The 27,839-nt window shown below is 43.4% G+C and overlaps 1 protein-coding gene across 1 annotated transcript in view; it reads right to left on the bottom strand.

The window, feature by feature from the left end:
- Positions 1-15,735, bottom strand: part of OSBPL1A (oxysterol binding protein like 1A) — a 154,619-nt gene extending 138,884 nt beyond the window's left edge. The window contains exons 1-2 of the mRNA XM_034762783.1: positions 15,620-15,735; positions 2,320-2,439 (exon numbers count right to left, since the gene is read on the bottom strand). Of these exons, the coding sequence (XP_034618674.1) occupies positions 2,320-2,437 (118 nt within the window). The 5' untranslated portion in view covers positions 2,438-2,439; positions 15,620-15,735. The remainder of the gene's footprint in view (positions 1-2,319; positions 2,440-15,619) is intronic.
- Between the last annotated feature and the right edge of the window lie 12,104 nt (positions 15,736-27,839).

A 27,839-nucleotide genomic window follows, 5' to 3' on the forward strand; every position in this document is an offset into this window, starting at 1 on the left:
CAGTGGGGGCTGCGATCGGCCGAACCTGCCGCGTCAGCAGGTAAATAAAACTGGCCTGGCCCGCCAGGGTAAGCCGCGTGCCGAACGTTGCCTACCCCTGCATTAGAAGCAAGAGGCAGACCAAGGACAGGGTAGGCCTACTGCTCAGTGAGGAGGGAGAAACAGCAACAGGAAACTTGGAAATAGCAGAGATGCTTAATGACCTCTTTGTTTCAGTCTTCACCGAGCAGTCTGAAAGAATGCCTAACATAGTGAATGCAAATGGGAAGGGGGTAGGTTTAGAAGATAAAATAAAAAAAAGTTAAAAATCACTTAGAAAAGTTAGATGCCTGCAAGTCACAAGGGCCTGATGAAATGCATCCTAGAATACTCGAAGAGCTAATAGAGGAGGTATCTGAGCCTCTAGCTATTATCTTTGGAAAATCATGGGAGACAGGAGAGATTCCAGAAGACTAGAAAAGGGCAAATATAGTGTCCATCTATAAAAAGGGAAATGAAAACAACCCAGGAAATTACAGATAGTTTAACTTCTGTGCCAGGGCAAGTAATTAAGGAAATCTGCAAACACTTGGAAGGTGGTAAGGTGATAGGGAATAGCCAGCATAGATTTGTAAAGAACAAATCATGTCAAACCAATTTGATAGCTTTCTTTGATAGGATAACGAATCTTGTGGATCAGGGAGAAGCGGTGGATGTGGTATACCTAGACTTTAGTAAGGCATTTGATATGGTCTTGCATGATATTCTTATCAATAAACTAGGCAAATACAACTTAGATGCGGCTACTGTAAGGTGGGTGCATAACTTGCTGGATAACTGTACTCAGACAGTTGTTATTAATGGTGCCCAATCCTGCTGGAAAGGTACAACAAGTTGGGTTCCGCAGGGGTCTGTTTTGGGACCAGCTCTGTTCAATATCTTCATCAACGACTTAGATATTGGCATAGAAAGTACGCTTATTAAGTTTGCAGATGATACCAAACTGGGAGGGACTGCAACTGCTTTGGAGGGTAGGGTCATAATTCAAAATGATCTGGACAAATTGGAGAAATGGTCTGAGGTAAACAGGATGAAGTTTAACAAAGACAAATGCAAAGTGCTCCACTTAGGAAGAAAAAATCAGTTTCACACATACAGAATGGGAAGAGACTGTCCAGGAAGGAGTACGGCAGAAAGGGATCTAGGGGTTATAGTGGACCACAAGCTAAATATGAGTCAACAGTGTGATGCTACTGCAAAAAAAGCAAACATGATTCTGGGGCCTTGGCTACACTTACCAGCTAGTTCGACGGCTGGAAATCGAAGTTCTGGGTTCGACTTATCGCGTCTAGTCTGGACGCGATAAGTCGAACCCGGAAGTGCTTGCCGTCGACTGCGGTACTCCAGCTCGGCGAGAGGAGTACCGCGGAGTCGACGGGGGAGCCTGCCTGCCGCGTGTGGACCAAGGTAAGTTCGAACTAAGGTACTTCGACTTCAGCTACGTTATTCACGTAGCTGAAGTTGCGTACCTTAGTTCGAATTGGGGGGGGTAGTGTAGACCAAGCCTGGGATGCATTAACAGGTGTGTTGTTAGCAAGACACGAGAAGTCATTCTTCCGCTCTACTCTGTGCTGGTTAGGCGTCAGCTGGAGTATTGTGTCCAGTTCTGGGCACCGCATTTCAAGAAAGATGCGGAGAAATTGGAGAGGGTCCAGAGAAGAGCAACAAGAATGATTAAAGGTCTTGAGAACATGACCTATGAAGGAAGGCTGAAAGAATTAGGTTTGTTTAGTTTGGAAAAGAGAAGACAGAAGGGACATGATAGCAGTTTTCTGGTATCTAAAAGGGTGTCATAAGGAGGAGGGAGAAAACTTGTTCACCTTAGCCTCTAAGGATAGAGCAAGAAGCAATGGGCTTAAACTGCAGCAAGGGAGGTTTAGGTTGGACATTAGGAAAAAGTTCCTAACTGTCAGGGTGGAATAACATTGGAATAAACTGCCTAGGGAGGTTGTAGAATCTCCATCTCTGGAGATATTTAAGAGTAGGTTAGATAAATGTCTGTCAGGGATGGTCTAAACAGTATTTAGTCCTGCCATGAGGGCAGGGGACTGGACTCAATAACCTCTTGAGGTCCCTTCCAGTCTTAGAATCTATGAAAGCATTGTACTGTATCCCCTATGTGAAGCTTTGTATACACGCTGCTCTGTATCTACATACATCCACACAAAAATACACGCCTGGTATGTTATAGTTTGATGTTGTACCTTTTAGAGGAAAATGAGGGGGCACTGCATCACTTAAGGTTTATAACCTTAATGCCTAAAAGTTAATCATACTAACCTTTGCAGTTGATGTCAACTACTTCTCCTTTGTCCATGGTTTCCAGTAGTTGTCTAACCTCTTCACAGTTTCCATTTCTAGCATCATGGAGAAGCTGCTGTTCTGCTTCAGTGATCATATCTAATAGATTATAAATACAGACTATTAGTTGTTATAGCTTCATTCCCCCTCTCCTCCCCAGGACAAAAGTTATAGCACAACTTCATGCCAAGAGAAAACAGAATATACTATAACTTTTGGCTATGTGCTCACTTAGGCTCATTCTGCTTGGGATATGAATATTTAGAATACTAAAGCCTACACGGATATTGCTTAGATGAAAAAGATGTTCTGCTTACTGGCCACTTTCAGTTCAGATACCTAAGGAGCAACAACACTATATATAGATGAAATCTGTAGCAATAATCAATGACTTTTCCTCCATCCACCTCTTAAAGCTTTGAAACAACATAAGTAGTTTATACTGTTTAGTCTGAGTGCTTGGCTGGGGATTAATTGGAGTCCTTTTAGCAACAGAAATCAACTGGAGAACAGAGCCAGTTAGCGTTTGTGGGCTGAAAATGCATGGAAATTCCAATTGTCCACTGGCTACCTGAGATGACAGGAAGGATGAGCCATTGAAGTAAGCATTCACAAGAGACTTAATCCTTTATTTTAAAAAGGCCCATCAGTATGAGGTGAACTAGAACTGGCCCTGCTCAGCACTGTTGGGTGCTCTTTTAGAGGGGCTTGTACTACCAAGATTGTATGATTGTTGTACTCTTAGGACCTCATAAAAGGGACAATAGCACAATGCTAACCCAATGGAAAAATTTAAGCAACTGGGTGGGCAACAGTACCATTTACTCAAATTCTTCTCTTAAATGTTGCATTTTTTTCTTATATAAAGAAGACTGAATCCATTTGTTATCCTCACACATGCACATGTTCCATGAATTATACACCAGAACATGTATTCCTGATTTGCTGCTTACTACAACAAAACTGCCTTAAGATACAGCACAACTCAGAACTACCTGCAAGAAATCCTCAAATCATAAGTGAAGTGTGACCTCTTTGGAAAGAGTCAGGGAGCCGCTTTTATACAGTAGCCTGCAAAGAGTGTCCTTCTGCAATATGCAGTAAGCTACTGTTGCCAAGAGCATCAGCAAACTAGCATGTTGGCAGAGGATAGAAACCAGGTCTTGACAAGACCACTAGACCAGGGGTAGGCAACCTATGACATGCGAGCTGATTTTCGGTGGCACTCACACTGCCTGGGTCCTGGCCACCGGTCCGGGGGGCTCTGCATTTTAATTTAATTTTAAATGAAGCTTCTTAAACATTTTAAAAACCTTATTTTACATACAACAATAGTTTAGTTATATATTATAGACTTATAGAAAGAGACCTTCTAAAAAAGGTTAAAATGCATTGCCAGCATGCAAAACCTTAAATTAGAGTGAATAACTGAAGACTCGGCACACCACTTCTGAAAGGTTGCTGACCCCTGCACTAGACATGCAAGGATTGCCTACACTGAATTGTGCAGAAGCAAAATCTCCAGTAAGGCCTGGTCTACACTAGGCGTTTATGTCGAAGTTAGCGCCGTTACATCGAATTAACCCTGCACCCGTCCACACCACGAAGGTATTTAGTTCGACATAGAGGTCTCTTTAATTCGACTTCTGTACTCCTCCCCGACGAGGGGAGTAGCGCTAAAATCGACATGGCCATGTCGAATTAGGCTAGGTGTGGATGGAAATCGACGCTAATAGCTCCAGGAGCTATCCCACAGTGCACCACTCTGTTGACGCTCTGGACAGCAGTAAGAGCTCGGATGTTCTGAACTGCCACACAGGAAAAGCCCCGGGAAAATTTGAATTTGAATTCCTTTTCCTGTCTGGCCAGTTTGAATCTCATTTCCTGTCTGGACATCGTGGCGAGCTCAGCAGCACTGGCAACGATGCAGAGCTCTCCAGCACTGATGGCAGTGCAATCTCAGAATAGAAAGAGGGCCCCAGCATGGACTGATCGGGAAGTCTTGGATCTCATCGCTGTGTGGGGCGATGAGTCCATGCTTTCCGAGCTGCGATCCAAAAGACGGAATGCAAAGATCTATGAGAAGATCTCTAAAGACATGGCAGAGAGAGGATACAGCCGGGATGTAACGCAGTGCCGCGTGAAAATCAAGGAGCTGAGGCAAGGCTACCAGAAGACCAAAGAGGCAAACGGACGCTCCGGATCCCATCCCCAGACATCCCGTTTCTACGAGGCACTGCATTCCATCCTCGGTGCGGCCGCCACCACTACCCCACCACTGACTGTGGACTCTGAGGATGGGATAGTGTCCACGGCCGGATCCTCGGACATGTTAGCGGACGGGGAAGATGAGGAAGGAGATGAGGAGGACGAGGCAGTCGACAGCGCTCACAACGCTGATTTCCCCGACAGCCAGGATCTCTTCATCACCCTTACAGAGATCCCCTACCAACCCTCCCCAGCCGTTACCCCGGACACAGAATCTGGTGAAGGATCATCCAGTAAGTGTTGTAAACATCTAAACATTTATTTGTAACAGAACATGATTATTAACAATGTAAAAAATGGGTTTCTCATGATTAGTTTGAATAACTTAACGGTTCAGTCATGGGCAGTGCAAGTATTTCAAAAAAATCTAGCAATGTCCGGTTTTGCATGATTGTCCTGCCCAAGCCGCTCTACTGTTTAGTCCCTGCTACTGCAGCTACAGTAAGATGCGGTCTATATGTCCGGGGATGGAGCAGAAATCCTCCTGGGACATCTCAAGGAAGCTCTCCTGCAGGTAATTTGAAATCCGCTGCATTAGGTTCTTGGGGAGAGCGGCCTTATTGGGTCCTCCGTAGTAGGACACGTTGCCGCGCCACGAGACTAGCAAGTACTCCGGAATCATTGCTTGGCACAGCATGGCGGCATACGGCCCTGGTCTTTGAAGGCTTTCCCGGAGCATTCTCTGTCTGTCGCTCTCAGAGATCCTCATGAGGGTGATGTCGCTCATGAAGACCTGCTTTGAATGAGGTAGGGGAATGTTAGTGTTGGCTGGTTTGCAGCCACGCGGTGGAGGCGGGAAAGGGTCAGCCGAAAGGGATCGTTCCCGGGGACAGCCGCGAGGGTGTGGGACAGGAGCAAACTTCCTGCTTGCCGGATTGCTGGCAGCAGGGACCGACATTGATTTCAATGTGAAATGAGGCCATTGCTAATATTAAAGTTTTAAGCTGCCACGAATCTACGGCTTACCATGTCTGCGTGCAAGAGCAATTCCCTTGTCCTGACAGGGTTCTCAAAAGTGCTCTGCAAAACCACAGACACTGAATGCGAAGGCCGAGAATTCGACCTTGTGCTGAGTGCGCATGTGATAGGTGCTGTGCATGGTCCTGTTCACAGAGAAAGACTATGTTCTTTGTTCACAACTACATTTATCTTTCTGAGGAATTCACTCCCTTTTTCCCATTCCCACAGCCCCATCTGCGACTGTCTCACAACCTAGCCTGTCATCACACTCCCAGAGGCTAGGGAGGATTAGGCATAAGAAGAAGAGGACACGGGAGGACATGTTCTCCGAGCTTATAGCCTGCTCCAGAGCCCAGGCAGCACAGCAGACCCAGTGGCGGGAGAACTTGTCCCAAATGCACCAAGCCAACATGGATCGGGAGGAGAGGTGGCGTCAGGAAGACCAGCAGGCGACTCAAACCCTGCTTGGACTACTGAGGGAGCAAACGGACACGCTCCGGCGCCTTGTGGATGTTCTGCAGGAACGGAGGCAGGAGGACAGAGCCCCGCTGCAGTCCATCTCTAACCGCCCTCCCCCGCCACCAAGTCCCATACTCCCTTCACCCAAAGTGCACAGAAGGAGAGGCGGCAGAGTCCCTGCTAACTCTCACTGCACCCCTGCAGAGAGCTCGAGCAGCAGAAGGCTCTCAGTCCCCAAAGTTTGACAAGTTCTTTCCTTCCCGCCTGACACAAGCCCCCGTCCAAGTTTCACTTCCCAGTCCCCTGTGTAGTTGTTAATAAAAAATATGTTTCTGTTAACTACTGTTTCCATCATGTTCTTTTGGAGGAGGGGGGAAAGGGGTTTGGTAATTGGACAGGACAGTCACCTTTGGCAGGGTACATAGTCGGGGGCAGGCACAGCAGCAGGGCACATACATAGTGCAGTGATGCAGTGACTACTTACCCTGGTTAGTCTGGGAGGTTCTTTTCATGTTATGTGGTGGGGGGTGGGTTGCTCTGTGACTTTGTGGCAGGGGAGGGCAGTTAGAGATCTGAAGCGGCGGTCCTTAGGCAGGATCACAGAGCCACACAGCAGGGGATCTGTAAGCGTCCCCCCCCTGCCACAAAGTCACATAGACCCCCCATACACACAGTCCCTATCAGGAGGGGTGACAGGCTCCGTTGAAAGAACCATCCCACCGCAGCGGAGCCTGTCAGTCCTTCAGTTTAGAAGCTGCATTCGCGCGACTACACTACACCCGCTCCGCACCACAGTCTGCGTCCCAGTTTTAAAAAATTCCCGCGAAAACAGTATTAAAGAAAACGGTGTGCTTTAACAAAGTAGAACTATTTTTATTTTGAAACGTGTGTTGGAAGTGGGGTGAAGGCTTCTCTGTACACAAAATTAGAAAGTCACAGGTTACCCTGCTCACTCAGGAACTTTGCTTTCAAAGCCTCCCGGATGCACAGCGCTTCCCGCTGGTCTCTTCTAATCGCCCGGCTGTCTGGCTGTGAGTAATCAGCAGCCAGGCTAATTTCCTCAACCTCCCACCCCGCCATAAAGGTCTCCCCCTTGCTCTCACAGAGATTGTGGAGCACACAGCAAGCTGCTATAACAATGGGGATATTGGTTTCGCTGAGATCACAGCGAGTCATCAAGCTTCTCCATCTCCCCTTGAGACGTCCAAAAGCACACTCCACCACCATTCTGCACTTGCTCAGCCGGTAGTTGAAGAGTTCTTTTTCAGTGTCCAGGGCACCTGTATAGGGCTTCATGAGCCAGGGCATTAGCGGGTAGGCTGGGTCCCCGAGGATGACTATAGGCATCTGCACATCCCCAACAGTTATTTTGTGGTCCGGGAAGTAAATACCTTGCTGCAGCCGTCTAAACAGACCAGAGTTCCTGAAAACACGAGCGTCATGAACCTTGCCCGGCCATCCCACGTAGATGTTGGTAAAACGTCCCCTGTGGTCCACCAGTGCTTGCAGCACCATGGAAAAGTAGCCCTTTCTGTTAATGTACTGGGTGGCCTGGTGGTCCGGTGCCAGGATAGGGATGTGAGTTCCATCTATGGCCCCACCGCAGTTTGGGAATCCCATCGCTGCGAAGCCATCTATGATCGCCTCCACGTTTCCCAGGGTCACTACCTTTGGCAGCAGTACATCAACGATTGCCTTGGCTACTTGCATCACAACAACCCCCACGGTAGATTTGCCCACCCCAAACTGGCTCGCGACTGACCGGTAGCTGTCAGGCGTTGCAAGCTTCCAGAGGGCTATGGCCACTCGCTTATGGACAGTCAGGGCTGGTCGCATCCGGGTGTCATTGCGCTCAGGGCAGGGGACAGCAACTCACAAAGTTCAAGGAAAGTTCCCTTCCGCATGCGGAAGTTTCGCAGCCACTGTGATTCATCCCAGACCTGCAGCACTATGCGGTCCCACCACTCAGTGCTTGTTTCCCGTGCCCAGAATCGCCGTTCCACGGCATCAACATGACCCATTGCCACCGTGATGTCCTCGGCGCTGGGTCCCCTGCTTTCTGAGAGGTCTGTGCTACTCTCACACTTCAGGCCATCACCGCGTTGACGTAGCCTCCTCGCCTGACTTTTCTGCATCTGCCTCAGGGCAACCTGTATGATAAGCTGCGAGGCGTTGAGAGCGGCCACAACTGCAGCGATGGTTGCAGCGGGCTCCATGCTCACAGTGCTGTGGCGTCCGCGCTGTCAATGACTTGAAAAGTGCGCGAAATGATTTCCCGCCGGCGCTTTCAGGGAGGGAGGGAGGGCGGGAGTGATGGACGGATGACGACAGTTACCCAAAAGCACCCTGGCCCCTTTTTTTTTTTTACCCAGAAGGCATTTGCGGCTCCACCCAGAATTCCAATGGGCGGCGGGGACTCCGGGAACTATGGGATAGCTGCCCTCAGTGCACCGCTTCCAATGTCGACGCTTTCCCCGTTAGTGTGGACTCACAAAGTCGAATTACTGTCCTTCGTGTGGACACACACGTTCGACTTTGCAATATCGATTCCAAATATTCGATTTAAGTAAAATCGAACTACTCTCGTAGTGTAGACAAGGCCTAAGTGAAAGTTAACTTTTTGCTCCTATGGTTGCAAAGAGACTACCAAGTGTTAACCGAGTTTACTATTCTGCATAGTTTGCCTGCCAGCAAAGATCTCCAATAGTTCTGCTGCTTCTCATAATTTCACTTGGCTGCTTGGGAAAGCTAACAAGACTGATCAGTTACATAACACTTATTCAGAGTTCCGTGAGCAGTGTTTACAGTAGATTGAAATAGGAGGGAGCTCTCACTGCACCAGCCAAAAGGACAGCAATGGGGGACCATAGCCAGAGAAGGGACTCCCTTTGCCTGGGAGCTACTCATGGGAAGGACCCAGAAAGAGGAAGGCTAGGAGAGTTAGGGGTAAACTGTGAAAGTCACATAAAACCACACACGTTGCAGCACCCTAAGAGGCTGGGGAAATGTACAGTAGTAGAGGCAAGCCTTCCAAAGACACTGGTTCTGAAGAAGATAGATTAGCAGCTGAGGGGGGGAAAAAAGAGGAATCTTCAGGTTGAATCAAAAGCCTCCTTGACAGAAGCCAGCATGGAAGATTGAGCAACCCCTCTCCCCCAAGCAGGGTCCAGGAAGAGTAACCTGATTTAAATCCCAGCAGACTGGAATTGTAAGGGGGACGTAGTGCACACAACTTGTCTTCTTCGAAGGCATTGCCACTGGACTTTGCTGGCGGGGCTTTGCCACTCATCTTTTATGTCTATCTCTGACTAACAGGTTTCTGTTAATCTTCAGGCCCTGGAACTAGCCTTTCTTGAACGAGCCCTCTTCAGTAAGGTACTATTCTTTACTTTGTCTTTGAGAACTAATATAGCTGCAGAGTTTCTGTATCCATTAAACACATGCTAGTTGTATAACACCCATAATACTAGAAACTACATTACAAAACTCACTTCCTAAAGGGAAGGAACTCATAAGCACATGCTAGTCAAATACAGACAATTTAACAATACCATCATACCAGACGAGGAGTTCTTCCACAGACAAGTCTACCACACATTGTGAACAGATACACACAAGAAATAATGGACAAGTATATTAGGAATACCCAAATCATGACAGAGGTCATGGATCAAAAGCCTTATTTTAAGCCAAGAAAATATGAGTGAAGTGTGATCAGTGAATAGTCTGGAACACTGCTTCTCAAGCTATGAAGCGTGATGCCTTTCCTGGTGGCCCCCAGAACGCAGTGAGAACCTAAGAGGAGGCGGCCATGAGGAGGGAAATCTCTTATGGAGAGGTCAGCAGAATGAAAAAGCAGGAAAGCCACCTGTCCAAACAAAGTCAGTTCTTCAGGTATACTCTCAATCCATTTAAAGTCAGAGGGACATTCCATTGTAATGTTTGTATCACAACATTGTCAACAAGGGATGTTGACAAATGATGCAATGTGCAAACATTGCAGTACACTTTCAACATAAATTGTTGCAATTTTGCCCTTCCGTTTGGCACTATGTCTTCCCTTCCCCTGCCTTCGGACAGTTGGCAAGGGAACCCTGTAAATGGTCCATTTGCTCAGAACTCCTTTGTGCTTATGCAGCAGCAAAAATTGGTGCTCTTTCGATTAGCACTCTGCTAAAAGCCTGTGTTACAAGACCTACTGAGAACCAGCAAGGCTGTGGAGTCACTGGGCAAGCATCACTTGCCTAGGAGAAACCAACATTAGAATTCAGAGTTTGTTTAAATCTTGATTTACTATCTCAAAGTAAACAAGTTCTGCTCTTGCAACTGTATACACTGGAAGAAGAGTAATAAAAATATTGTGCTAAAATTAAACAAGGTTTGTTTACTCAGGAACTTCCCTATCTAATTGTTTTTTTCTCCTCCTAGAATGAGCTTTATTATTTATTTGTATTATTGAAGCGCTTAGAGCCACAGTGTAAAATATGAACTGGTGCAGAAGAATGCTGACGGGCTAATCATCATAGCCACTTCAGGGATTATTTATATGGAAAATTTTACACATTTAAGTGAATCTGCCTGTGGTCACTCTTCCAGTTTAAGGTTTGAGCTAAATTTGAACTAAAGACATTTATTCAGTTTAGCATGCATGCCCACAAAGCATGGTTTATGACAAGGGACTGAAGATAAGGTATGAAAGTCTATCTAGTTTTAACAGAGAGCAAAGAGTAACAGTCGATACAAGTTACAGTCCTTGGGAGTTTAAAGGCAACCCTGAAATTCCCAGGGCAAGGGGAGGCATGCAAGGAGAGAGAAAAAGTTGTGCTTCCCAAACCCTTCTCACCAAGTTTAGCAGTTGTGAGACGGTGCCACTTTGGCAGTCCTGGTTACTGAAGTTCTCTTCATCTACAGATCAGGTACAGCCTGGCAGGAGTACTAAAGATCTCCTTATAGTCCTCCACCAGACTGCCTTATCCCTTTCTTGAAGAGGCCACCTTTAAGGGAAAAAGGGGAATTTGTATTGCATTCAATCCTCTTTTGAAACTACCAAAATGGCAGCCAGTGGTGGGTGTTTAATATGCGCACTTACTAACATGAAGGCTGAGACCATTCACATACAGAGAGAGTCTTTGAATGGTGGCAGCTTAAGTCTTGTTTACACTGGAGAATTGTGCCACATGAAAGTGAAGTGTTATTACTGGCCCATGTGTACCTGGCACATTATAGGGAGTTCACACCACCAATCCTATTTTGCTTGCATTTATCCCCATAGACACTGCAAGTGCATTGCCTTCTGGAAACTTATCCCACATTTCTTGGCACTATGTGCATTGGCTTGGGGGAAATTAATATGCCCTTGAATGACTGGTGTGCTGCAGAACATTTGTAATGCTCATAGTAGACAGCCAATGCTTCTTATCTACACTAGTAACTCATTACAAGAGCACTGGGTAAGGATAACATTTAGGATTTGCACAGGTCAATAATTTTATTTAATCACACCCAAAACTCTCCATTGTAGGTGAGGCTGCAATTCCTAAACCAGGTGGTTTAATGGTGAAAAAGCTCCATATTCCTCGAACCATCCAGCCACCTGAAGGCTGTACAATCCAACTGAAGCTGAAGGACTGATTCATAGTTTATTTAAATGTGGATCAACACAGCAAGAATAATTAGTAAGTTATAACTTAGTCATTCCCCTATAACTCCCCCCTCCAACACCTACCAACTTGAGAACCAAACTGACTAGCCAGGGTAAAATATGTATGGACAACCATGCTTACCCGCAACTCCATCATACTACCAACAATTTAAAGGATTAAGGCAAATGTGTAATATTGCCCATCGATGCAAAAAAGTATTTGCATTCTGGTAGCTATAAAGGCATAAAGATATTTGCCAAATAGTAATGCAATAGTTTTATATGTTAATATTAAAAGAAAGTATTTGTCAGAATAAATTTAACAGATCAGTGGCATAGGTCAAATGTTATATCTAATACTACTCAAAACACTCCTACTTAAGCCTCTTGCTTTTGGAATTCTTCTTAAAATAGAGGATGGCTTCTTTTCCATGTGTTGTCTTTAATGCCTGTTTCCTACTCTTGCTCCTACATTTCCTTATTGTATTTCTCTCGCCTTATTAGAAGCATGTGTTCTTCTCCCACACAAAAGTCTCTTTATGGACACAACCACCAAAAAAAAAAGTCAACATTCTACTGGTGGCATCTCACTCAGATAATGAAAATAAACATGCATCTGTCTGCACTGCTTTGCATTATCAAGCAGAACCCGTCATCAGCATGGACACGTCCTCTGGAATGGTGGTCAAAGCATGAAGGGACATATTAATCTTCGGTGTCTCTGGCACGTAAATATCTTGCGACACTGGCTACAACAGTGCCATGCAAATGCCTCTTCTCACTTTCAGGTGATATTGTAAGCAGGAAGCAGGCAGCATTATCCCCTGCAAATGAAAATAAACTTGTTTGTCTGACCGATTGGCTAAACAAGAAGTAGGACTGAGTGGACTTGTAGGCTCTAAAGTTTTACATTGTTCTATTTCTGAGTGCAGGTTTTTTTGTATATAATTCTAGATTTGTAAGTTCAATTTTCGTGATAAAAAGATTGCACTAAACTTCTTGTATTAGGTGAACTGAAAAATACTATTTCTTGTTTCTTTTTACAGTGCAAATATTTGTAATCAAAAATATAAAGTGAGCACTGTACACTTGCTTTCTGTGTTGTAATTGAAATCAATATATTTGAAAAAGTAGAAAACATTCAAAAATGTTTAAATAAATGGTATTTTATTAACAGCACAATTAACCAGATGATTAATCACAATTAATTTTAATCATATGATTAATTGCAATTTTTTTAATTGCTTGACAGCCCTAATTTGAACACCAACTAGATTCTTCTGTTTCACAGCTACTGTTCACAACTCTGTGGACAGCACTAGAAGCCGACAAGAATCTAGTTGCTTTTCACTCTGCTGCAGCTTGATAAGACTATGAGCAACAGTGACACTGAAACTGGCCATTATCACACAAAGGATCTGACCCAGTAACCACTGATGTTATAGGAAGCTTTCCATTTACATCAATGGACAATAACCCTAAAATAACACTACACTGATTTACACTCTGGTAGATTAACACACACAGCACCATGAGGACCTGACATTTCAAACAGAGAGTTAAGTGAAAGTTAAAGTTCTGTAGATTTTGATGGCACTCACCTACTACCCCTGCTTTAAAAAAGGACAAACAGAAGTAGTCTACTAACACAGATACTCTAGGGCTGCTGCTGCATACTAGGTATGCAATGGAGAGAAGTTTGAAGTGTCCAACTATATTGTATAGCAAGCAATGTGTTCAGTCTCAAATTAAAGAGGCTAAAATCCAGAGATGTGTACTTTCATAGCACAGTCTCAGAGTCCTCAATGTCAGACTATATAGAAATCATTTCACCCACATCTGAAGCACAAGTAACCTGGGTGAAAACAATGCACCACTTTGACAGCAATCTCACTGACTTTGGCCCAGATATTTAGGTTAATCCCTATACTCTTAAAGAGATACTAGCTCTTTCCACAAATAGCCAGGATGCTTCACCTCTCTGCAGGAAGACTGTTCCTCACTCAGGCCAGTGAGCTGACCACTCTAAGGGCTGGTCCACACTAAGCCCCCAGTTTGAACTAAGATATGCAACTTCAGCTACGTGAACAACATAGCTGAAGTCGAAGTATCTTAGTTCGAACTTAAAGATACTTAGCGCGGGTCCACAAGTGGCAGGCAGGCTCCCCCGTCGACTCCGCCTACTCTTCTCGCAGAGCAGGATTACAGGCGTTGACAGCGAGCACTTCTGGGATCGATTTATCGCGTCTAGACAACACACGATAAATCAATCCAAGAAGATCGATTGCTTGCTGCCAAACCAGCGGGTAAGTATAGACGTACCCTAAGGTACTGGTTCACTTCCATGCCATGGGAACAGTGCTATTACTGAAGCCACCAGCACTAATCCATGCAGAACCGTATATACCTGTAAAGAATAGCCAAGAATCTGTCCAACTGTACTACAGTTAAGATCAATCATGATCACAGCAAAATACCTAGCACTTACATTGTGCTTTTTTCATTAGCAGATCTCAAAGAGCTTTAGAAAGGAGGTCAGTACCATGATCACATTTTACAGATGGGGACACTGAGGCACAGAAAAGTAAAGTGATTTGCCTGAGGTCACCCAGCAAGCTAATAGCAGAGCAGAAGGTAGTACAGTTTGCAAGGAAGTTCAGAGTTGAGGATGTAAAGATCTTCTATCAGTCCTAAAGTAGCAAACTGACTTTAAGCCTTACTTTGGTAGTGGCGTTTCAGTCATTTTGAAAAGATTTATAGTGATCTTTGGAAGATTAACAAGTTTACAGATCACATTAGCTGCAACACACACAGGCATGTTCAAGACAAGACAATGGTCCGTCACGCCCCAAACACCAGCAATACTGGACACCTCCACCCTGACAGTTCTCCACTCAACAAGTGCATAACTCCTGTTGTTTGAGCTATACAGTGATGGGAGGAGGGATCACTTGAAATGTACATTCACTTTCTTTTGTATGTGCATATGCAGGGGCTAGCCTAACACAGCCAGATACTTCCTGGGGGCCTGAGCATCAAGCAGCCAGTTTAGATTTTTTTTTTTTTTTTTTTTTTACACTGATAGCGAGTCTTATGATTTGACAGACCAATACCGCATCACGTTGTGCCGGCATCCTCTCCTGCAACTATAAACGAACATTTAACCAGCAGTATGTTGTAATCAGTCATAGGGGAGGGTATGTTTCCTATTGCAAAGGAACAGGGCTCAGCCTCTGGGGACAGCTCTGCAGCTTGTAAAGATGATGTTCACATAGGTCATAAAAAAAAAAAAAAAAAAAACCACGAGTACTTAAGGTGCCACAAGTACTCCTCATTCTTTTTGTAGATACAGACTAACACGGCTACTACTCCGAAACATGTAACTCAGGTGCTGGAACTAGGGGTGCTGCAGCACCCTCTGGCTGGAAGTGGTTTCCATTATGTACAGGGTTTACAGCTTGGGTCAACGGCTCTCAGCAACCCCATTATACAAATAGTTCCAACACTTCTGACCTAACTAGGGAAACTGGGCACTTGAGACGCCTAAGGCTGACTGGGGAACGCGCTGGGCACCACCGGAGTAAGCAGTCCTGGAAACCCAGCCAAGCACACAGCTGTGCTCCGCAAGGAGCAGGCGCTTGCTCTGCGAAGATCCCCCAGCCCCGGGACGGGTCACTAAAGCAGTCCCTCGGGTGGCAGCAAGCGGCGCGGAGATCCAACCCGCCCCTCCGCTTTCACTGCGCGCCTCACAGCCCTGGGGCCCGCGCAGCGGCTCTCTGCAGGGGCCGTGGCGGGAGGGCTCCGCAGCTCCCTGCACAATGCGGCTCATCGCTGCCTTGTAACCGCTGCTGCCGCGCCCCCCGGGGAGGGCCACCCACCGCAGGCTGGGACGCACGGGGGGTAACCACGCCGCTGGGGCAGCAAGCTCCCCTCCCCGGGCCGCCGCCTCACCGCTGCAAGCAGGCGGGCTCCCTCGCGCAGCCACCGCGTCTCGCTCCCGGCCGGCCTCACGAGCCGGGCCGCCCTCCCGATTGTTTTATACTCAACCACCCCGCACGTGACCGACCGCGGGGCTCGCCCTCCCCAGCCGGGAGGATTCCCACCCCCTGCCCCCGCCCCGGCCGACGGACGGACACTCCCAACGGGAAGCTAGAGGGGGCAAAGCTCCTCCCAGCGGCTGCGCCTCGCAACGCGCTCGGCGCCGCAGCCCCTCCCGTGTGTGTCCCTTGCGCGTGCTCGGAGCCGCAGCAGCTGGGCCATGGGGTCTACTGAGCCAGGCAGCCGCGCCCCCCGCAGACACACACACACACACACACTCTCACAGGGATGGGTAATGCCCCAAGGGGTGGTTCTGCTGCAAATCCTGGCAGACTGAGTAACAGGGGGTCTGATCTGCATCTGAGCCCTCTCCAAAAGCTCTGCGTGTGAACACCCTGGGAGTACTGCAGGGAATGAACTGATAAGAGACCTTGATGTGTGAGGGAGGCTCGGCATACCGACATTAAACGGCCTAGTGACCTTAATAATACATTATATTTATATAGGATCGTTCATTTGATGAGCTCAAAGCCATTTAAAATTATGAGCATTCCCATTTTATAGAGGGGGGAAACAGGGGCACAAAGATGTTAAGTCATTAGCCTAAGGCCACCACGGTGGGGAACAGAGTTATGTTTCCCGTCTATCAGTCGCGGACCCAACCATCTATTATCTTACAAAGAGGGCACAATATGTCAGATCCAGATATGAATAGAATTGAAGATACAAGAACTCTGACAAATGTAACCCCTCAAAAAAGAATATAAAGTCATCAGAAAAAATACGTTTTTTTGTTTTGTTTTTTTTTGCAGTTACTTCAGCTTATATACAAATACAATACCACTGAAAGGAAATTCTGAGTTACTGTACAGCCATAGGGGCTGAAGGACTACTTTGGTTCAAGAGCCTTACATCCACCACTCTCTTCCCAGATCTGTTCCACTTTTTTGCCCATATTTAATCCCCGTAATATCTGGCAACTTGCAGTTATGCCTCAGCACTGGAGAATGGTCCCATGGTGCTGCTTGAAGCCTTGCAGGAGCATGTGAAATCATTAAATCGTTAAATAGTAGTATTCAGTGTTCAGACATTAGTGACTCTGTATTGCATTTGGTGCAAGGTCAGGAGCTACAAATGCAGTCAGAAAATCATTCAACCCAATAGGGTGGATCATCGGGTTCCAGGAATGGGCAAATTTAAACCTTAGCAATTATTGTGAAACCAAGATGACATTAAGAGGGTGTAATAAAGCATGTATTATTGTAGATTACTGGCTCTGCTTAATTTATTTTCTATATATTAAAATCTGATAATTCTAAAAATGAAATTGCAGCATATAAAAGGAGGAAATATAGTAGTTCCCTATCTATACAGCTGAATAATCAGAATTTGCTGGTCTCGTGTTCTGGTTTGTGTTGTCTCTAATGAGTGAGTTCTTTCTGATCTTAAAAGGCATCATTCTGCAGATGGGCTTTAGCAATGGGCATGCAATAGAGTTGGTCAGGAATTTTACAACTAAATGTCAAAAAATGCTGATTTGTCAAAACCAAAACTTCATGGGAAAGGTTTGATTTCTACACATTTTAACATTTAACATTTTTTGCTTCAACACATTTTTTTTCATTTTGAAATTTAATTTACAGTAAAAAATTAAATAAAAAGGTTGAAATCAAAAGGAAACAATTAAATTGACCTAACCTTTTTTTAAAAAAAAATTTTCGTTTGTGAACATTTTTGAGATTGTGATTTTTGTCCTGATTCAGTATGGAAATTAAAAAAAAAATCTACATTTTCCCAGGACAGGATACCCATTTCCTGCCTAACTCTAATATATACTATCTGAAGGGATTCACTTATTTGCATCCTCACACTGGCCTCTTTTTCTTCCATACTAACTCCAGCCTTTTTCTCATTTTCAGAGCACTCCATAACTGCTCTGCCTGTACCTCTCTCCCACACATCCAGCCACACCTTTGGCTCCACCTAAGCTTCTCTCCTTTTGTCTCCTTAGCCCACTCATGGCTCTGTGCCATCTTTCACAACATTCTGACTGCCTGGAACAGCCTCCCATTAAAGCCAAGCCACCACATTCTCTTTCTTCAAAAAAAGTCAATAATCTACCTCTTCCCAGCTATAATTACCATACAACACAGTGTCTGTAGTGCAGCCAACTAGACTATCTCATGTTTCCAAATTCTTCAAGGCAGAGTCCTGTTATTTCTTCATCATAGTTTACCAGTTTTACAGCCCCTTGTTGTACACTCCCAGCATTATATAAAGAATAATAATCTATTGAGTTTTGCTCTTTAAAGTTTGGAAGCAGTGTTACCATGACCATGGGTTTCCCATGATTTAGGCACATCTTTTTCTTTCTTTTTCAGGTGGCCTGCTGCAGTTAGTAATGTTGGGGTTGAGTGTGTTGGCAACCACCTTTAGATAAAATTAATATGTATGATGTGAATTGGTTTTGTCAATGATTTTCTTGTAGCAGAATATATTTTACACCATCTCCTCTGCCGGGATTATTTATCCTGGAAAGGTAAAGCATTGGGGACAACTTGACTGCAGAATTCAAAGTTTTGAAGGATCAAGCCACCTCTTCATCCTGCTCCAGAATACAAGACCAAAGAGAGCCTTGGCTAAATGGGTTGTAAATGCAGAATCAATAAAAGGAACTTCTACTTCATGCAGCACATAATCAATCTGTTGAATTCACTGCCGCAGGAGGTCAAATCCTGTTACAAGACTTATAAAAGGGTTGGACAATTTAAAATAATAGTGTTAATTACTAGTTAATTTGGATATGGTTTGAAAATAGGAGCCATACAAGGCAAGATGGTGTAAGGGTGATAATTTATCATGCTTCAGGGCACCAATGATAGCTAGACAGGCAAGGAAGAAGCATGTACACCCTTTATAGCATTGCACAATTGACTAAGTGTACTAATATTTACTTATACGGGAACGAATTGAGGAATAATATTTGGAAAATGTTTTGAACCGAAAAGGATTAAGATTTACTAAATATTATATCCCCCTGTATTCTCCACAAAACATCTGCGTTCTGCTTCCGACACCTCTTCTTCTTTGTGCACTTCTCCAGATCTTGTTCTCTTTTTCATATTCAAACTAGAGGAAAATGTATGTCGCATATATTCACTATTGCCAACTCTACAAGGAACTGAACACTAGTAATTCACTATTGAAATATTGTAATTTGATCTGTTGTACAGATGCTATCCTTCAGTAAAATGTTTTCTAAATGAACTGTCAAATGGTAGTGTGACAAATTGTGCTCTAATAGCTAATATGTAGCCATTGTGCGTATTGTTCCTGGGAAAGTTATTCCTTTTTTCTAGTTCCCCTTTGCTTGGAAAGCATAGTAGTAAGGATACAAACATGAGGTCTGATCCTCTACTCCAATACACACATTTTATACCAGTGTAGGGATTTACACTGGCACAACAGAGTGAAGAGTCAGGCCCACGTTCTCCAACAGAACCCTCTATGAACCTTAGTAAAGTAGATCTGAATGCATGCCAACAGGAAGACAAAATGGAAAGGCCTGCTGCATGGTCTATTTGTGAACACTGTGAGCCCAACTTACTGATGGGGTAGGACTAGTTTGTCCTGCGCAAAACAGTACTAAAGCAAGCTTAGCCAGCTGCTAGAGGAGGCCTCCTGAAGAGGTGAATCAGGTGATATAGAGCTGTTGGATTGGCTATTATGCCATGCCCTTCCCAAATGACATATGAGCATGGCCAGAGGAAAGCGTGCATGGCCAAGGCTCCTGTACTTACTAATGCTCAGTTGCTGGGGTGGCCCCTGGGGTCCATTGACAGCCACCACAATTTAGAAAAGCTTTCAGGTTTCTCTAAGTTACACAGAAGATTGGACTGGCACACAGATGGCCCCAACATCAGAGGGGGGCGTGGATCAAAAAGGTGGCTTAAAGCCACCTTTACACACAATTCGCCTGAGATGCATCAAATGATCCTTGGCCACAGCCCAGGATCTGGGCCTGTTTATTGTGTCTTTTTGCTAAAATAACAGAAGCAGTTTTGGTTTGGTCTTAAATACAAGATAGTGAATAAGGTGTGCATACAATGGTGTTACAGCAGTTTCACAGTGATTTAGCCCCTAATCCACCAAAGTACTTAACCATGTACTGAAGTTGGACTGAGATTCAGTTAATCAACAGATGGGTCTAACAAATACGTATTAGGGCAAAAACACTCAGCAAGTAGTGATCCATTACTTACAAGTGGGAAGCTCATTAGGACGATGTCATCACATTCGCTTCTAGCACTGGACAATACAGCTTCAATCTCCCTTTGTTACACAAACTTATTTATAACTTTTTGTTATCTTTTCTTATACATATGTATTAGTCTCTTGTTTCCATTTTAACTCTCCTCCCCTATTAGGGTTGCCAGGCGTCCGGTTTTCAAAAGGGGATCCTGGCTGCTCCAGTCGGCACCGTCGACTGGACTGTTAAAAGTCCAGTCGGTGGCGCGGTGGGGGCCCAGGGCTAATGCAGGTTCCGTGTCTGTCCTAGCTCTGCGTAGCTCCCGGAAGCGGCCGCCAGGTCCCTGTGGCCCCTAGGATCTGGGGCAGCCCCTAAGTCGGGGATGGGGGTGTCGGGGCAGAAGCCCCATGCCCTGGCAGGTGCCGCCCCAAAGGGGAAGCGCCCCACTTCCCGGCAGGCCTTGCCATGGGGGGCATTTTGTGTGTATCTTGCAGTTCTCAAACAGCTGAAGATTATTGTACGCAGCTCAAAGGGTCGGTAAGTTTGGCCACCCCAGTACTAGGCGTAAAATCCTGGCCCCATTGAAGTCAATGACAAAACTGGATATTCTGCACTTGATTTTTACTGCCTTTCACCTTGCGTAACTTTTTTATACCTGTGCAAATTGTTCATAAACACTACTAAATCAGAATTCTCTGCTCACACCAGCTGTAGCATTTTACATCCACTTTGCATTCATTTTGCACTAACGTTGACTTCACAAACTGAAATATGGTTCTCCTAACATGAGTTATACCATATTAGGAAACTGTCTACCAAAGATAAAAGACATTTGGAAAGTAAAATTATGTGATGCAAAGATATCTATCTATCTAATCCCTGAATGTTCCTTTTCTTTTGCAAGAATATAAGGATATGGCTAATTACATGTTCCTTTGTGTATGTTTGGTAATAGAAATTAAAAACTAAAAAAATAAATTAAAAATTTCTTCTATTCCCCCCTAAATTATAATTTTTATTCTGGTAGGTTTTACATGCGGTTTTCCATAAAAGGGTGTTGTTTCATAACACCAATTTGCATTTTAAATGGTCAATCCATAGATTAAGCACCTGTATGTAAATATTTTATTTATAACTAAGAAATATTAATTGTATCCGATTTAAGGTTTGGGTGATTTTTGTGTGTTCTAAGTTTAGGATTAAAAAATTTGAATAAACCTGTTCCAAACAGCATCAGCTTTGACCCAATGTATTATCTTACCCTTACCACACTGAACAAAGAGCTTGCATTCCTTGTGGTAATTTAGGCCACTGAAAGAATGTTTTGGTCCTTTAACTGTATACAAACACAGAACATAACAAAAATGAAAATAACAGTTCAAAGAACAGTTATATTAACTGTGGCCAAACAATCGTGGCACTGAGGTCATAGCTCGAATCTGAAGCCTTGCCCATCTTGGGAAAATTACCTTCCCAATGACCAACTATTGAAGATATTTTATATATATAATCTAGGATGAGAAAGCTGAATACAGTAGAACCTCAGAGTTACAAACTGACCCATCAACCACACACCTCATTTGGAACTGGCAGTACGCAATCAGGCAGCAGCAGAAACCAAAAAAAAAAAAGCAAATACAGTACAGTACTGTTTTAAATGTAAACTACTAAAAAAATTAATGGAAAGTTTAAAAAAAGATTTGACAAGATACAGAAACTGTTTCTGTGCTTGTTTCATTTAAATTAAGATGGCTAAAAGTAGCATTTTTGTTCTGCATAGTAAAGTTTCAAAGCTATATTAAATCAGTGTTCAGTTGTCAACTTTTGAAAGAACAACCATAACATTTTGTTCAGTTACAAACATTTCAGAGTTATGAACCTCCATTCCTGAGGTGTTTGTAATTGTGAGGTTCTACTGTTTAGTATTTATATACATTACAGTGCATTTCTACTCAAAAAAGTGACTGCTTAGAAGTATCAGAGGAGTAGCTGTGTTAGTCTATATGCACAAAAACGAGGAGTCCGGTGGCACCTTAAAGACTAACAGATTTATTTGGGCATAAGCTTTCGTGGGTAAAAAACCCACTTCTCCATACATATAAGGTTCTAAATTTTTCGTATCTCGGTTGCTTTCAAATCAGATTTGATTGTTTACAGATAAAAACATATTTTTTTTCAAACTGCCATCCTTGCAAACTGAGCCTGGGACCTGAGATTCAGTTTTGTTCTTTTTGACTCAGGAAACCTCAGCAGAATTGTTCAGTAAGTTCTAAATGCCGATCCAAATTCTTCCTTAATTATATCTGTGCCAACCCATTGTCTTCAAGTCATGAGGAGATACACCCTTGCAATCTCATTCTCTTCAGTATGGATTAATGGAGATAACTTGGAGCAAGATTTGGCCCTGCAATGAGAACTTACTTAACAATCATTCTAATGATGCATGACCCAGAACAGAACCCAGTTTTATGTCTCAAACCATTGCCTACATTGCTAAAAGGAACAAAAAATAGTTCAACTTTATTCTGGTGCTAAAGCAAGCAGATATGACTTTGCCAGTGTAAATCAAGAGGTCATTCTTAAATAGGGTCAAGAGTTGGGCAAGATGTCTATTTACACAAAGATTGAACTAAAATGAGAGCAAACGGAGCAGAGATCAGAACTTGCTCTGCCTTTGGTACTGTTCCCCACCTCTTCTGTCAAATATGGCTCAAACCTTATAATTAATCGTCAAAGTCAAAAAGGTATTCTAAGATCTTGATATGGTTCCCAAGCCAGATGGTTTTCTTGCTATCACTAATGCTTAGAGAGGAAGCAAAAATTTTGAGGACAACATGGCCATGTAACAAAGTAATAATTTTTTGAAGGCTAGTTGAAAAACAATATTGCCACACCGTTAACTTTAATTTCTGTTACTGTGTATAGAAGCAGTTGGGCTCCTCTATTTTGGTTTCAAGCAGATGACCAGCTGCTGAATTAGTTCATACTCACTTTCTCAACACAGCAAATCACGCCCCCCCAAACTGCATACATAAATCACACATTTGCCAATGCAAATCTATTTCTATCATCAACCCCTTCTTTTGAGGAGTCATTGGTTAGTGTCAGAACAAAAAAGTAGTCAGATCTAATTTTGCTATATCTGAGCTTTCAACTATAACAATATAAACAGAAACATATTAACAAAGTATATTTATTTGCTTTCTTTCCGAAGAAATTTAGAGGAAAGGGAAAATGTATCTTATCTTAATTCTTCACTATTGAATCTCTATGAAAATATATAAAAAGAAAACATTCAAATTATAAATTGCAGAGAAAAGGTGGCTCACATACTTTGCAAAAAATGGAGAAATTAATAATCAAATTATTTACTAATAGAAATGTATTTTCAAGACATCTTTACTATCACAGATACCGAAAATAGGTCTACAATGGAGAAAGAAACACTGAATTTTAAAAGGGTATGTGAGAACTCTACACAATAGTGGTGACACTTCTGCAATTTGAGTTTAAAAGAAATTATACCTACACTTATGTTTTTAGAACCTGGAAGACTTATACATTTTTTTTAATGGTCAAGCATCACAATCTTGCAATCCATTTTCTTGCACTAGACATATTTTTCTGGGTGTACCAATAATTGCTTTTTTAATGTATCTTACTGAAAAAAAATATTTTTCAGCATTAATTTACGGGATTAATTTACTATGCTGAATTCCTTGGTTAAGTGAGCTGAAGTAGATGCAAAATATTAATAACAACAGTGCCAGTGCTCTATGTGTGGATATAACACGTATCAAAAATCTAACTTCATTCAGTAAGGCCCTAGGAACAACTTTTTCATTAGGCGTTTTGATATTATTGGCAGTTCCTATGGTTTTGTTAGTCCTTATTGCAATTCTTAGAAATGCCTTGGTTATCTGGACCATTGTGGTGGACAAAAATCTTAGACAAAGAAGTAATTATTTCTTTTTTAATTTGGCTATTTTGGGTTTTGAAATGGGTAAGTTATATTAGCATAATGAAGCAATGTATTATTTATAATATCAATGTTAAAGATATCTTTAATATATAGGCAAATAAAAAAGGTTTATGTCACTAAGTTGTTTCTCAACTTAAGAAAGTTTACCAAGCATACGGTATACTTAGCAGACTAATGTGCAGGAAATTGCATATTGCACTTAAGAGGGATATAAGTTCTTAGGTGTGTCTCATTAATGATCTTTTTTATCACATTCACAACATGCAATATTTTCCTTGTTAAAAAAGGCAACAATTGTAGTAGTATAGATATTAAAATCACCTCAGTTTAGAAGTTGTTGTTTGAAGCTAGTTTTGCTCATGAATTGAATCATATATCTTTAAAATTTTAAATTTCACTTTTCACGGTGGATTGTCACACAGTAAAGATTAACTAGTCAACCTTGCAAATATTGTACATCATTTACCTCCTTGTTTTTTCTACTTTGAAATTAAGTACCAATCCGAAAATATCTGAATAATACTTAAGGTACTGCAGTGCATGTATATTATTATTTCTTCTGGAATAACATAAGATATTGTATCATGCTTTTTAGCGGACATAAAGTTGGTAATAGGAATTAATTTTTAGAAAACTAATTTTGGAGGACTAATTTTTAATCAAACCACAGAATGACTATCTAATTCCAATACCTAGTACATTATTAAGAAAGCCTGCTTTAGCTCTAACATTTCCAGACTGTGTTAAAAATGTCAACTTCTATAGCTCAGTTGTTCCTCTTAAACAGTGATAGTAAGGAAAGTACAACCAATAAGCAGTGACATTTATTTGATAGAAAATTAATAAAGTACAAAAAATGTTTTTTAGACCTAAAGTGAAATTCTGTCTCCGCTGAAATCAGTGGCAAAACTCCCACTGACTTCAACAGAACCAAGAATTTACCCCTAATATGTAGGAAACCACACTCTGGTTTCATGAGAACACAAGAACTTCAGTATAAATTCCAATCTGAAATTTGTATTGATGTATCTTTAATGGTTCTGTTTCTCTGTTAGCACCACATGCAACCTGGACTACAATAACTGCATTTTGTATTTGATTTCTTTCCATAGAAGCATTCTGTATTCCTGTGTATACACCTCTACCCCGATATAACGTGACCCGATATAACACGAATTCGGATAGTACGCGGTAAAGCAGCGCTCCGGGGGGGCGAGGCAGCGCACTCCAGTGGATCAAAGCAAGTTCGATATAATGTGGCTTCACCTATAACATGCTAAGATTTTTTGGCTCCCGAGGACAGCGTTATATCGGGGTAGAGGTGTATCTCTTATGCCCTCACAGACAAGTGGATATTTGGAAGAGACCTCTACAAACTTCAGCAAGTTGTAGCCCATCTTATGTGCACAGCTTCAGCATTTCACATCAACCTCAACAGCTATGATATGTCTTTATCAGTTACTAAAGCTGTAACTATGGTGTATGCAGTGAGCTGTTTATTCCTACTAATAGAGAGATAAATGATATTTCAGATTAAACTGAAGACAATACTATTATTATTTTTCATAAGTTGGTTTTAAAATATAAAAAGTCAGCCAAATTGTGCCTCTAGACCACGATTCAGCAATGAAGCTTGTGCTGGAATTTAGAGAACATGAGTAGTCCTATTAACTAAAAAAGCTTTAACAGTATTTTTATATTCTGTGTTTATGTAATAATTAATTTTTGTTTTCAACTGTGGTGATGGAGGCCAGATAGCTAGGTAGATAGTTATGGCCTGATCCTGCATCTCTGAAATTAACCCCTGGCACAGGCTGGGGCAGAACATTTGGGGGTGGGGGAAACATTTTGTGTTTCTGTTGGGAGGCTGGATTAACTCTCTGAAGAGGTAGACTTTCATGACTTAGCCAGAGGGCTAAGTTACCTCTGCAACCTAATGGTACTGAGAGCCAGAAAACCATCTGAGGAGAAAATAAGGTGTGATATTGAGGGAAACTGAGGAAGCACATTGGCCAAAAGCCAGATCAGGTAGATCAGATCAGGAGCATGGGTGGCTGGAGCTGGGACTCCTGCAGCTGCCCCAGGAGCTCACAGCCCCGCTGCCCAGAGCATTGCGCCGGTGGCGGAGCAAGCGAGCTGAGGCTGCGGGCTAGGGGGAACAGCCGGGGAGGGGCCGGGGGCTAGCCTCCCGGGCCAGGAGCTTGGGGGCCGGGAAGGACAGTCCTGTGGGCCAGATGTGGCCAGCAGGCTGTAGTTTGCCCACCCCTGACCTATGGTGTGTGAAGAAGCTAGGTCTGCCTTGGTCACTATCATAGGATGGTAAAATAGAAATGTGTGTAGACTGTTTGTTACTTTAAAGTCCTTTTTCTCTCTCTAGGTCCCCATATCCAGACTATATCTAAATCTTGCTAATTCTTTCTGCATAATGTCTATAAAACAGCCTTTCTTATCCATTCACACAGCTAAAACTCTCATCCAAGTTCTCATAAACTTGCATCTCAATTACTGCAACATCCTTCTGGACGTAACAAATACCATCTTGCTTTTCTCATATCCATTCAGAATACTTCGGCAAAGATCATTTTCCTAGGCTGTAGCTTTAAGCATGTCACTCCTCTCTTTGCATCCCTCCACTGGCTTCCCCTTCTCTATCGCATTAAACATAAGCTGCTTGTCTTCATTTTCAAGGTCCTTCATGAGTAATCCCCACCTTATCTATCATCTCTCATTCACTATCAAGAAGTTGATGCTTACCTCCAATCAGCTCACGTCAGCCTCCATCACTTGTTACATTTTCAAATAAGCACCTTCATGGTTTCTCCCATGCTGCCTCTCATGCTTCGGAGATGTTCCCCATAAACATTCTCAAAGCTGCCTAATTATCCTCCTCCAAACCCCTTCTCAGAACTCTCCTCTGCTGTGATACCTACAAGAAACTTGACAAGTTAGGCTGCTGATGGATTGAGATCACTGCCTATAATGCTGATTCCTTGTACTCCCTCATCTGTTTGTCTCTGTCTGTTGTCTCTTGTGTTCTACTTAGTTTGTAAGCTCTTTGGGGGCAGGGATTGTCTTTTCGTTGTGCTTGTGCACTGCTGGGCACCGGGTCCTAGTCAATGACTCGCTCTGCTAAGTGCTACAGTAATATAAGAATAGACGCTTTTTCCTACTGTTAAAATAAACAGTACTTTTGTTTAAAAAGGTTGCCTGATCACTGCATTCTACTGGTCACAGACTCCTGAAAAGAAGAACTACATGTCCCAAACCCTCATCACTGCATAAGCATGGTTGATAACTGGTACTGAAGCCCCAAGCCTGGTCTAGGAGGGGGAGAATTGCACAATTCCATCCCGGAAAAGGTAAGGGCACAAGGCCAGACAACTGTGTGCTCTGGGAGAGACCAGGAAGGGGACAGAGGTGCAGCTGGCCCTGTAACTGTGACACCAATTCCCTGCCTTCTGCTATGGCAGACTCAGAATTATGTGGCAGCTTTAATGAAATTAAAACATTTTGAGTTTTTCACCATATATTAAGTCTAGAGACTAAAATCAGGATCGGGGCCCATCGTGCTGCGTGTTGGTAGATCACATTAAAAGAGTTCACGCCTTGAAGAGTTTACAACTAAATTACGAGAAGCTGGTGTTGCAAACACTGGGCGGGCGGGCAGGCAGGGAAATAGCTACAAGACCGCGTGCACACAGGCTGGCCCCGAAGGCGCTAGATGGATTTAAGCGGGGTTAGGTACGTTTCAAAGGAACAGCGCAGCCTGCCCAGTCACGCACGCGGCCGGGTTACTAATTGGCAGATCCGATTGCAGCTGTTCTAGGGCGGCTCCATCTGTTGGGGTCACTGATCCCCTCCCCCGGCCCGGGGCCACCCTCCCGCCGCTGCCCGCGGGACGC

Source organism: Trachemys scripta, chromosome 2 (assembly GCF_013100865.1).
Source record: "Trachemys scripta elegans isolate TJP31775 chromosome 2, CAS_Tse_1.0, whole genome shotgun sequence".
NCBI lineage: Eukaryota > Metazoa > Chordata > Testudines > Emydidae > Trachemys > Trachemys scripta.